The sequence below is a fragment of the Humulus lupulus genome, chromosome 9 (genome assembly GCF_963169125.1).
Source record: "Humulus lupulus chromosome 9, drHumLupu1.1, whole genome shotgun sequence".
NCBI classification, from domain to species: domain Eukaryota; kingdom Viridiplantae; phylum Streptophyta; class Magnoliopsida; order Rosales; family Cannabaceae; genus Humulus; species Humulus lupulus.
In genome coordinates this window covers 20,063,295-20,076,782 of record NC_084801.1, presented here as the reverse complement: position 1 = coordinate 20,076,782, position 13,488 = coordinate 20,063,295, and the positions used below count along the sequence as shown (strand labels likewise).

The window sequence follows — 13,488 nt, the reverse complement described above, 5'->3', positions numbered from 1 at the left end:
CTAGGGGGTTCAAGCTGGGAATTTAAACTGGAAAACAGAGGAGAAATCAAGGATTAGGTTGGGTTTGGATTGGTTCAAGCTGAGGGGAAGCTAAGTTAAATACAATCAAGGTTACTAAGGAGTTGGGATCATCAATTCAGGTAAAACTCATGTTCCTCACCTTTGAATTCTAGTTATTTGGATGATGAATTGCTACTGAGTTGGGGTATAGACCTTAGTATGAATTGTTGTGATTTTGTGTTTGAATTGGGTGATTAGAAGCCTTAATTTCTTAGCTAACTTGATTGTGGATGAGTAGGTTTGTTAGGTGAAATTATGGGGAAAGTTGGTTGGGAGAAGCATAAGAAAAACCCAGAATTTCTGGGCTCGAAGGGGCGCGCCGCAGCGCGTGTGCCCTATAGGCCCTGAGATGCTCTCTGAGATGGGGGCACACCGCGACCAGGAGAGGCAAGTCGCGGGCCGCCTCCCCTTTGGCTTGGGTACTTGCTCTCTGACTTGGGGGGCAAGTCGTGACCCACTAAGACAAGTCGCGACCCGCTTGGGGATTTTAGCCTTAGAATTATTTCTAGTATTGGTAAGGCTCACGACTGAGGATCGTGCTCGGGACCATTCCATTATATTTGTTCGGAATTAAAGGTAAGAAAAATGCACCCTTGTGTGGCTATGTTGGGACTGAGATTCCCTGTATTTGAGTACATATGCTGTATAACTCTGATAATGCCATGTGAGCATGAAATGAACGACCTAAGAGTGCCGGGGGCTGATAATTTGTGCACAGGACGCGGCTCGGCCACTATGAGCTGGGGTTGGCTAGATAAACATTGGAGTCGACCTAAGCGAGCCAGAGTCAGTGGGTTAAACATAGGGTGCGGCCTAAGGGCATCGACCCTGAGTATTGTGTATTGATTGAGATAAACTGTTGAATATAAATGTTTATTGTTGTTAGCTTGAGGCTATGGCTTGTTAAATATCTGGTTAACTGTTTTGTGAATTAATTTATTATCATCATTGATTATGTTATGTTGTTATGGTTTTCTTGCTGGGCCTTAGCTCACGGGTGCTACGTGGTGCATGTAAATGCAAGGGTAAGCTGGATCAACCATGAGTTGGAGAGCTCTGGGGGCGAGGTGTACATTGTCAGCTGCTCGTCCACCACTGCCGAGGGAAATTACAAGAACAGAAGCCTAAAACTTGTATTTTTCCATTAGAGTTGCCACTGATTATATATAACTTTTGGGAGTTTGTAAACTGTCTTTTAAACCCTGTTTTTGGGACCCCATGTACCAAACATCTATTTTAATGAAAATTAACCATTTATGATCAAAATCTTTTAACCCTAACCTGACTATGACTTTAGGATCACATTTTTATTCAAAAGACTTGATTAGCAAGTCTTGCACTATTTAAAATACACAGTGTAATGGTCTTAGTTATCCATTGCGTTACAGTTTATATTATATTATCGCTAGGGAAGATATGCATGTTTGATTTTCTTTTATTATCATTATTATTATTATGAATAATAATATTAATAATAATGAATTATTTAGTAATAATAATGAGAATGATTAAGTAATAATAATTTAATTATTATTAAGTGGTTATGATTTTTTTTAAGAGGGGAATTAATGGAACAATATTTAATATCATTGTTTTTATACGATTATTATTATGAGTTTTATGGAATAACAAATTTGTTATTAAGTTCCGACCTTCAGGTTTCAGTAATTATTAAGATGATAATTGTTAGGATTAGTTAAAATACAAAGTCCAAGGGTTCTTACACAAGCTATGTGTAAATCATTAAAAGGTTTCACATAGTGAAGATGTGAAATTTGAGTTTCTATAGTAGGCATTTAAAAATTGTGTTTTTGGGTCCAAAGTGATACAGAGATATCTAAGGATACCCAAAAAGTTTGGGATCATTTGGAGGTGTTTAAGGTCAATTTTGAGAGTTTTGACCTGCCTAGCTGGCGTTGCGTCTCCACCTTGAAGGTGTTGCATCGCTTGTTGGTAGGCGACACATCGTTTGACATGTTCGTACAAACACATGTTTTAAACTCCAAATGATATGTTTAAAAGTTCTAATCCTGTTGGTTGGACTTAATGACAGTGCCTACACTATAAAAGGGTTCTATTAAAGTTTTGATAGTCTTGATCACTCTTGGGTGGAGTGCTTGCTCTAAAGAAGAGTGAGCTCTCACTCCTGGGTGGAATGTCTGCTCTTAGCAAAGGTGGAGCTCTCACTCCTAAGTGGAGTGTCTGCTCTTAGCAAAGGTCGAGCTCTAACTCATAGGTAAAGTGTATGGTCTTGTTGAGGAAGTAGAGCTTTCACTCCTAGGTGGAGTGTCAGCTCTGTCTATAGCACATGAATAGGTGTAGTGCTTTAAAAAAACTAAAATTTTGTACACAAACTAAGTAAAATTATAGAGGTGATATGCCCCCAAGTTTTTGGTGTTAGATGAACAACATAAAACTTATAATTTTTTAATAATATGTGTGTGCAAGTGCTTTATTATGCTGAATGATAACAAACTAAGCCTTCTAACGACTTTATTCAAAAGAACTGAAAGCTAATAACTAAATACAAATTAAAAATACTAGCAACACAGAGATTTACATTTATGTTCATGGCTTGTTGACAAACTCATTTAAGTATCCTTGATGGAAGAGGCCTTCAACTACATCCTTCAAATCATGACACTTGCTCATTTTGTGGTCGATGTCTTTGTGAAACTCACAATAGTTTTGAGGGTCACGTCTCATTTGATTACTCTTCGTGGGGTTTGGCTTACCGAACAAGTTTAAGTCTTCAGAGGCTACATAAATGTAGTCGATGGGAGCATTCAATTCAGTGTAGTTACTATAACAAGCTAAGGGGACATGATTCTTCTTTGGTTCTTTAGCATGCTGCTATTTTGGACACTTTGATGAATCTCCTCATTATTTCTCTTATTGTCTCTCTTAGCTTCAGTGTTGTTTGTTCGACGAATAGTTTCACATCTATGGTCCCAATTGCAGTTACTGAGCTTTTGATTTGCTAGTATTTCTCTGCCATCTTGTAGAGTGACCAAGGGTTCTACATTCTTCACCTTGTAGCTCTTTCCAAAAATCTGATTGAAAAAGGACATCTTCGATAATTAAAACACATAGTGATTCCTTTGAAGCATATGTGACTTTTGCACGTTCTTGGGAGAATTGGTCTAGGTAAGATGTCAGTGTTTCTCCTGGTCTATGTCTTATGTTACCCAAGTGGTTGATCAAAACAGGGAATTCCCTTGTGGATTGCTATTGTCAGAGAAACATGGATGTGAATTGCTCAATGACATTATAGACTTAGGAGGAAGATGTATAAACCACATTTTTCAGCTCCAGCGAGAATAACTACTAAACAACGATACTTGGCAAGATTATTAACTTTTTGCAAGTCCATTAAGTCATTAAACATGCCTAAATGCTTTTTAGGGTTAGAATTCCCTTCATATGAGTCCACACATGGCATCTTGAAGTGTGAAGGGAGGTATGCTTCCCTTATTGTATGATCAAAGGCCGAGTCCTTATAGCCCACGATGAGTTCATCTTCTCTTGCTGCGAGTTTATACTAAAAGTTATTCTCAGGTCATCTAGTGGAATGTCTTTCTGATAGTCTTTCAAGGTGTGCTCAGTGGAACATCTTTTCTCATTTAAATGATTTCTCAGGCCACCTCCTTGTGTAGCAGATGGGGCATTATGCTTAGGCCGAAAAGTATCCTGGGACCTCTCATGTTGGTGAGTGTCATGAGACTTCTCAGGTCAAAGTTTGTCACAGGATCTCTGTGACAGTCAGAATCCTGTGATCCGTAAGGGGAAAGACCGTGTAAGCTGTGCAATCCCACACCGCCTGGGGAAGGTCAAGTGTGATGATTCTAAGACTGTGTAGGTATGGGACTACACAGTTGAAGAGGGCTTAAATGGATTGATGGGTACTACCTATATCAGGAAGGTGCATCTTCTTTTCAGTAGCCCATCTCTTGAGAACTCCAAAGTTAAGCATGCTTGGCCTGGAGTAATCTAGGGATGGGTAACCTCCTGGGAAGTTTTCCCAGGAAGTGTGCGAGTGAGGACAAAACACGCTGGAAAGACTTGTGTTGGTTTGTAGGGCCAGTCGTCATTCCAGAAAGCAACCATAGTGATGTGGGGCGTCATAATCTCCCTATTGTGATTATGGCTTATGAACACAGCAATAATATTGTAATTCAAGAGAATTAATCATAATATACCAATATACACAATGGACAAATAACACAACTTAAGTAAGGGAAGATATGACCTTTATTGAGAGAAACCCTGCTGGTTACATAAAATCATAAAGTTATGATTTATGTGATCAAATAATGGAGATAAACATAAAGGCTTGACACAATAGAATTGTTGTCCAAAAATCTCTATTCCTAGCCTCCCATAAAAGATTATTTGAAGCTACTACAATGGTGGAATGAGTCTTGGAATAATAAAAATGTTGTTCCTGTATAGATAAATAAAAATGATGTTGTAAAATTATACAATCTCAAGATAAAAACAAGACAATTAGCAGATTTCAAACATTCAAGTAACTCAATATACACAACAAAGTAATCGGTTATAGGCACAAATTATCAAACACTTGAAAAACTAGAATAGAAAAGAAACGAAAAGAGAAGAAAAACAAACATAAGAGATTATCCTGGTTCAGAACAAAGATCAATGTGATATTTGTTCCTAATCCAGCTAGGAAACTTTATCACGATTTTTTTATTTATTTGAGAGAAAACTAGTACACTCTAACAATTGAATGAAGATCACACTTGGTTAGTGCTAAAAAATATCATTTATTAGTTTTAAAGTTTAAAATAAATTAAGTTTTAATTAATATTTTCATGGATTTATTGCAATATATTTTATATTTGAAAATATTAATTTTAATTTAATATGTGTTTAATTTTTAAGAAATAAAATGTATTTTGACACAAAGAAAAAGAAAGAAGAACAAAAGAATATATAATTGAAGACAGATTGAAAAAATGGCATTTTTGACAAGATCAAGCCCAAAATCAGGCCCAAATCAAAGCCAAGCCATGCTGAAGCATCTGCAGCCGACACGTGTCTCCAACTGTCTTTTCCTTTTGCAGCTGATGCGTGGAGCCAAGCCGAACAGCCCCCTGCCAAGCCGACACGCGTCCCCACTAGCAGCCTCTGCTTGACACACACCTGTCGCCTGCCATGCGGGGCCCACGATCCCTGCAGCCACTTGATGCGCCTGCCATGCCTGACGCACACGGGTCCCACGTCTGCAGCATCTGCTAGCCACTTCCCAAGCTCCTCTCACAGGCCGACACGTGGCCTCCTTGTCCCCCACTCTACCGGCAGCCATTTTTCTAAAGCCAATTAACGCATGCCACGTGTCCCACTTGTCCCATTTTGCAGAAGCCACTTTCTCCACTTACTAATGTACGAAAAATACCAACTTTTGAAAAAAAATTCTCTTTAAATAGATAATCAAAACCAGTGTAAATGCACCAAATTTTGGAGAGAAAAAAATACATTTTGTTTTGTTGCTTTTCTTATTTCTAGTTTAGTTTTACTTGTTTTAGGTGACAAAATTGAGTAACTTATTTTATAAATATTGGTGAGGTTAGAGTGTAGTTTTTGTACTTCTCATTCCTAATATTAATATTGATTCTTCTTATTCTTCATCTCCGTATTTCATTAATTATTTTGTTTCTCATCTTCTAATTTCTTTTCTAAAATTATTTAGAATATTTTACATAAGTTCAGCCATGCTTTTCTTATGTATCTTAGATTGTTAATTTATTTTAGTATATTTATTATATTGTATGTCTTTTACTACATTCTGCTAGTGGTATTTTGTCGTTCTTAGATATATAATATGATATGCTATGCAATTAGGAGTTAGATTCAATTTAATTTAGATTAATTAATTTGTGTTTTTAACACATACATTTTCTAGTTGCAATTAATGGTATAGAATTGCAACTGTATTTTGAATTAATATCAATGTTAGAATATGATTTACAACACTGCATCTCTACCTTGTCATACTCTTTATCTGATCAATTTCTTTAATCTATCATTTTAATTTCACAAAATCCATCTCTTCAATTCTACTTTATTTTTATCTTTAACTTTACTAATCTCCTTTTTAGTTGTGTTTGCCTGTCTCTATGGATATAACATAACTCGTTTACTACTGCGACCGCAAGGTGAATTATTTGGCGATATCAACACTCTTAGAAATTACAAGAGTTTTCCTTAGCGAAAACTCACTCTCACCCGAGCAGTACACTTTCATACATAGGTGTAGCTCAATACAACATCCCAAATCCCATTCTTTCTAGGTACTTTACTCTCAAGAATATAAGATCTTTCTCACTCACTCTCTCTTTCTCAAACTTGCTCTCATCTAAACTTCGTGTTCCTGAATGAGCTTGACTGAAGCTATATATATGTGTAGGCTTGATCAGAAGAGCTCACTTAATGATGTGGAGACTTGGTCTATATTTGGTCATAACAGAATTAACCACCTTCCAACAACCAGACAAGTTGGTTAAGTTAGTTGGGATTTTCAGAAATCAAACCAACAATTCCATCTTATTTCTTCAAATCACAACTAAGGATTACCAAGCTCCTTTTAATCGAGATAGAGTTCCCTTTGTTAGCATCAATTACTAATGTTGAATTAGTTTAAATAGTCTAAACTTACTTACTGATAAAACCTGGGTACCAACATCTGCAGGATTGTCTTCAGTCCTTATTTTATTCAGCTTAACCACTTCTTCTTCTTCAATTTTCTCTCTAATCTAGTATAGTTTAATGTATATGTTTTCTCTTTTCATGATACGCTGGGTTTTTGCACAAATAAATAGAAGATTGGTTGTCTGAATATATTTTAGCTTTTCCTCTCAACAGTTTCAACTCTTGTAGGATACCTTGTAACCAAATGGCTTCTTTGAACGCTTCAGCAATGGCGATGAACTCTGCCTCAGTGGTTGATAAAGCTACTACAGATTGCACCTTCCAACAGTCAGACAAGTTGGTTAAGTTAGTTGAGATTTGTAGAAATCAAACCAACAATTGCATTGAGAAAAGTACAATTGCAACACATAATATATACATCCCTCGTTAAATGAAGCAATAAGAACAAAATTGATTTTATGATAAATTGTAACATGTACAATAGAGAGAGAAAAAAAGATGTATACATTCTATCTGTCTAATATATTATATAGAGTTGATCAGGAAACTAAAATGCATGAAATCATAAACTCAGTTGCAATCTCGTCTTCATGACTCATATCAAAGGCTTTGTCTCCTCTGTTGAAATCTTTGCACAAAGACGACCACAAGCAAAACTAGTAGCTTATCTTCCCACGACCACCACACGTACTACACGACCGAGCAGAGGAGCATTTTGTACAGTAGCTCCATTTCTTTGGAAGCCTGAAGGAAAGTGAGAGTTACAATCTCAGTGAGAGTAGTTTATCAAGAAGGAAATAGTAAGTTAAGAGTTTGAAAAGAAAAGGAGAGCGACTCAAGGCCCCGTTTGGTTGGGGAGAAGCAATAAATATATTTTTTTTTTTCATTCCTCTATTTAGTTGCAAATACTATCATTGTTATTTCAATTGAATGACCTTTTTATTATTTTGGTGGAATGACTATTCCAATGTATAATATAAAATACTTTTTTTTATCAATTTGTTTTACATATATTTAATCTTCTTCCATTCTCATTCTCATTTTTCTATTTTTATTACTCCCGACCAAGTGTACCAAAAGGAAAAGAGCAGAAAAACCTACGCTGCAGTATATCGAGTGGCTGCATTTTTAGCTGTCAGTCTTGCCTTCTCTGCACTCTTGTCTGATAGTTTCTTAAGCACAAATCCTTCACCTTTGCATTCAGAACATATACCAGAACCATCACAATCTTCACAGGTTTTCAGAGGCACTTGAACCTTATCAAGAAAAAAAAAATTAGAATTGGGAATTGTATTGGTAGCTCCAACAGTGAAAGAGTCATAGAACACCAGACAGATACATCTTATTGATATTGTTTCCCTTAGAAATGAAAGAGAAATACTTGACAAAAGGGAAGGGAATAGGTTTTCTAAAGTTCCTACAGTAAATAAAATAAGCATAACCAAAACTCTAACAAAATGTTTATTAATATTCTATGATTAGAAGAGGCGAAAAGGAATAAAAAATTGAGCAATCTCTTCCTAGTATATAAGTAAACACGTGAATTTCAAGCATAAAAATGAATGTATGGTAAAGAGAAACACTACTATTGTTTTCATACCCTTTAAAACTCATCAAAATTATCATCCTCTATCAATAAAATAGGGGTGTTAACCATGTCATCTTGCATGTATTTAACATTACTATTTCTATTTTCTCTGCAATCTAGGGATTAGTTGACAAGAAATTTAACTTTTATTTTTAAAATTGAATTACAAACCTCAGCTGTCTTGGCTGCTTTGTTTCTCTGAACAAGAAGGGTAGCTGCTGCACCGAAGACCGTTGCAGCAATTGCCACAGAAGCCGCTGTTTCAGGGAGAGCTGACGTTTTGATGGATACTATTTTCCATTGTTCTTGTGATTTTGTATCAACGGAAGAGAAAAATCAGATTCAATCAATTCAAGGTGACAAACTCATAAATAATATCAACTTGTCTAGATAAGCACTCACCAAGCAAATGACGTAGCTCATATATATATATAATGATATGCATGTAAATAATATGAATATAAGAAATTTAATCGATTAAGTAAGCTCTCTTTGTTTGTAGGTATCTGACAAGGTTGATTCCCTGATCTACTAAGACTATAGTTGCTATATCACTTAAAAAACAGACTCATTCTGCAGTCTGGGTATGCTAGTACATTGCAAAATGTTATTTGTATTCCACTAAAACAAAAACGAAGAATAGCAATAATGATACCATAGCTGAAAATATAACCGGTGCATTAATAGTTCATTTTGATGAGTAAAACTATTTGGTAGGAAAACTAACATGAAAGAAAATGACAACAAAATAATCAAAGTTTAAAGATGAATTGAAATGCAGAACTCCCTATTCGAGTAAATTTGTCAGACATGTCAAGTAAATAATTTATCAACAAAACCACGAAGCAAACATTGATAAGTAATACAGAGATCTATATGGTTACTCTCTACTTGTGAGCCTACAAGCTTTATCATCAGTATATTCTGGCTTTATTGATTTGACTGTGATCTTCATCCATACAAAACAACATCAATATTTCCAAGACTAAGAACAGGTTGGAGTTCAATTACTCATACATGATAAGGTGAAAGAGAATGTACTTATAATGTGAAATTGGGTTCTTCCAAAAAAATTTCTAATGAAGACCAGACAATCTGATAAGAAATTCAGCCTATAATATCTTTTTCATGTAATAATATATCTGAACAATTTTGGAAGAACCATTTCTCAGCCAATTATAAGAAAACTTAAAAACCTTGGTTCAATCTTGTACTATATTTGTACATCAATAATTCAGTGACCACATTGAGACTTTCCATTAGAAAATTGCGGTAATTATGCTCAGCGACATTTTGTGACAATTCTTAACTAGCCTTGACAAAAAATCCCCAAAGATCACTGTATACTTATGTCCAGAAAACAAGTTAAAAGAATTCCCAACTTTCTATCTTTACAGTTGCCCAAACATTGGAATCCTAGTTTTCACAATCACATGTTCCTTGGTATTCTTAAACCACAAAACTCTAGTTGAGCCAGAAACATAAGCTAAATAGTAAATTATAACAATAATAATAAACCAAACTCGAAATATTTGGGGTACAGCCACATACAAGGCAAACATTTATGCCAAGTTCCACCTAAAACACAGTTGCTCCACTCCTCATCGTTACTATTCTTCACCTCCTTTAATGATATTACCTCTTAACAAAAACCTTGTAGCCACAATAGCAATGTCACTCATGTAAGAGAATTACTCTCTCCCCTCCAACTTAAGTTTACTATCCATTTATGAGTTTCTCCATGTAAGGCAACCAATCCTTTTTTGGCCTTAAATATGAGAACCCATTACAACAGAACCCTTCCTCCCCATAAAAGACTACCATGAATAGCCATTGTGAAATCACTCTATCACAAGAACCCACCTACTAAATTCCCCTCAAATGGTCAAATATAAAACCCAAATAACAGTTCAACCTTTAATGGACACTATGTAGTCATGGCTGCCTCGTTTTATGTCTTTCATATTCTTAACTATAAGAAATTCCTATCAAGTATCTGCCAGAATATAACTACATGCATATTTCAGAGTCTGAATATAAAGATAATAATTTAAAAAAAAGAAAGAAAGATATAACTTACTCTTAGAAAAGGCAGAAAATGAAGATGGATAGTGGAGAGCGAGCTTCATTATTTACAATGTATTTGTCTAAATAACAAAGGAGGACAGTTTCTCGGTATTGTTCACACTATTCAGTAGTTATCGCAATTGTCTTATCCTATAGCTACGAAACTTGCGGTTTGATTGGTTGGTAAATTTAACGGTATCTCAAATAAAATTTGCCCTTCAGTTTCTTCGAATTCGTATTTACACAAAACTAATTTAATCTATTCTCGAATATTGAACTGACAAAAAATAAAAACAAAATAATGAAATTATTTATTAAAAAAATACTCTTACATATAACCAACGACGTCGCTTTGACCGTACCTGCTCAATCAAACACCTTGTTCTTCCACACCAGCTCCCTCTCACATTGCAACTCAACCCTCTTAGCATTTTACATATATGTAAATGGAGAGCTCCATCTACGTCTCAAGAAAGAACCATTACACTTATACCTGAATACCTGAATCACACACTATATATATACATAGTAAAAGTAACTTAATTTTAAATTTTAAAGTTATAAATATTATTATAATTTTAATAAAAATTAGTTAGATTTTTTTTTAATATATATATATATTTATATATGGGCAATTCTTTAGTCCCTCGTTTGTTTTGGAGGGACTAAATAGATTTTTATCCATTAGATTTAACTATAAAGATTGTCGGCCATCAGATTAATTTATTTTGTAAAAATTTGTTAAAATACTATACTACCCTTAAAAATTTGTAACTGGTTAGAATTTTTTTTCGCTGGAGTCTATTACTCTTTACCAATCAATTGCTTAAAAAAAAAAGCAATCATTCGTCTCTCTTCTTCCCTCACGTCCATCATCTGTGCATGCATTTCCTTCTCACTTCAAAAGACCATATTTGTCTTCCCATCTCAATCTTTGTCGGCATGACTGCTGTAACCTCAAGAATGCAACTCTAACTCAGTAGACCCAGTCGATTTTCTACTCCACCCAACTGCCAAGTCGACTCTAACTCTGAATCTCCCTTTCCTATTATATCTATTATTTGTTTGTGTATTTTTGGTTGGGCATTAGATATATGTTGATTCTTCTTTTTGATATACTCTATGAATCAGTCATTTCTACTGATTGTAAAATATCTCCATCTCTTTCATTCTCCTGGGTTGGCGGCGACAAGACATAGAGCACAGACACGAGGCTAGAAATGGTGGCTCAACTTCTCCATTACGGTGGGTCGAGTTCTTCGCTACCGGTGGCTAACAGAACTCTTTGCACGTGATGGTGGCCTTGGGCTAGTTCAAAATAAGGTTTTGTGTGCATTTTTATAATTTGTTTTTATGAATGATGTTTAAATTTTTTGGGAATAAATGAAACATCTCCAGGAAAAAACTTAAAATCTTATAAAACAACTACAAAATATATATCAGTTTTGCTTACGTGGTTATTGTTGCGTCTCACTCAACATAACATATAAATCACTTGGCGGAAGCACAATGCTTACGTTACCAAAATCGTAAATATCTCTCAAATTCATATTAAGTTTACGATCAAGTCCTCAACTGTACATATTTTTGGACAAGGAATTACTTTTTTACCCCTACTTTTCATACCCACATCACTAGCAACTGTCCAACCGGTTCACACAACCGGTCATTGCAAGTCAAAAGCAAATGTGAAAAAGAGACAAACTCCTATAAAAATTTGACACTCGGCAAAAAAAATGGGCCCCAAACTGAAGGACTCAGTCCTGTGAGGGACTAAAGAATTCGCCTATATATATATAATAGAATGAATTATAATTCTAAAGTATATATAAATATTTATATCAATAATTTTTACATATATGAATTTTAAACGCAATGTTGACAATAGATACATATTTACATGACTATATAATATATATATATAAAATACAATAATATTTTAAAAGAAATTAATAATAGAAATAAAATAAGAATAAAAAAAGACATAGTGTACGTAGAGAGTAATATACATGCATAAACTATTTTTAGTTTCTAATGTACCTCACAATGTCTTTTGGTGAATTTGATGAAGAAAAAAAACTCTAATCACTTAATAAAAAATAAACTTTCATACCAATTTATAAGATAAAAAAATGATGTATGTCTTTATTATTTTTAAATAAATATGATTTAACTATTTAAATTATCATATAATATCTTAAAAATATCAATTTTCAATTAATTAATTAATTAATTTTTGTTTAAGTTTATATTTGTTCTAATTTTTTAATTTACAAGTGACAACAAAAAGTTATATATCATATGTTTAATATAATATTAAGTTTAAGTTTAATTAAATTTTATTTAAGTTATAAAATATATGGTTTTATTATTTTTAAATAATCATTATCATAAAATATCTCAAAAATATCTTATTTTAATTTGTTTAATTATTTATTTATTTAATTTTAAGTCATGTTTACAATATACTGTTAAATATAATAATATTTCGTTAATGTTAACTGAAAAAAAAAACTGTTAAAACAAAAAATTTCCGTTATCTACACACTTATTATATAGAAGATATATATACTAGGTAAAAATAAGCCTCCTTAGTTTTATTTATAAAATTTATTAATTATTTTTATTAAATTTGTATCATTGTTATATAAATTTCAAATAAATAATCAATATTATATATAAAAGAATAACATAAATATATTAAATAAAAAATTAAACCAAAATATTATTTATAATTTTTAAAATGTATATAACATGATAATTTTTTTAAACGATTATTTTTTTAATAAAAATAAAAATTATGCATTATATATTATTATTATAATAATATTTTATAATATTTAAATTTATATTAATATTAGTATTAAATATCTAATATGAAATATCATTATTATAATAATATTTTATAATATTTGAATTCATATTAATATAATTAATAAAAGAATTAGGATTATATATTATTATCATAATAATATTTTATAACATTTAACTTTATATTAATATAATTATTAAATATCTAGTTTTGTATTATATATTATTATAATAATGATATTTTATAACATTTGAATTTGAATTTTTATTAATATAATTATTATATATGC

At 33.0% G+C, this 13,488-nt stretch overlaps 1 protein-coding gene across 1 annotated transcript; it reads right to left on the bottom strand.

The window, feature by feature from the left end:
- Positions 1-7,158: 7,158 nt before the first annotated feature.
- On the bottom strand, positions 7,159-10,556 carry LOC133800531 (uncharacterized). The gene is made up of 4 exons (XM_062238525.1): positions 10,401-10,556; positions 8,492-8,625; positions 7,834-7,988; positions 7,159-7,476 (listed from the first exon to the last, which is right to left on the bottom strand). Exons 1-4 carry the CDS (start codon positions 10,447-10,449, stop codon positions 7,389-7,391), a joined length of 426 nt encoding a protein of 141 aa, XP_062094509.1. The 5' UTR covers positions 10,450-10,556; the 3' UTR covers positions 7,159-7,388.
- Positions 10,557-13,488: the final 2,932 nt, after the last annotated feature.

Coding starts and splice junctions, on each gene's coding strand:
- LOC133800531 (XM_062238525.1), bottom strand. CDS start 10,449: ATGAAGCTCGCTCTCCACTATCCATCTTCATTTTCTGCCTTTTCTAAG. Junction 7,989..8,491: donor AAGCAGCCAAGACAGCTGAG/GTTTGTAATTCA, acceptor TTTCTTGATAAG/GTTCAAGTGCCTCTGAAAAC. Junction 7,477..7,833: donor GCCACTCGATATACTGCAGC/GTAGGTTTTTCT, acceptor ACTTTCCTTCAG/GCTTCCAAAGAAATGGAGCT.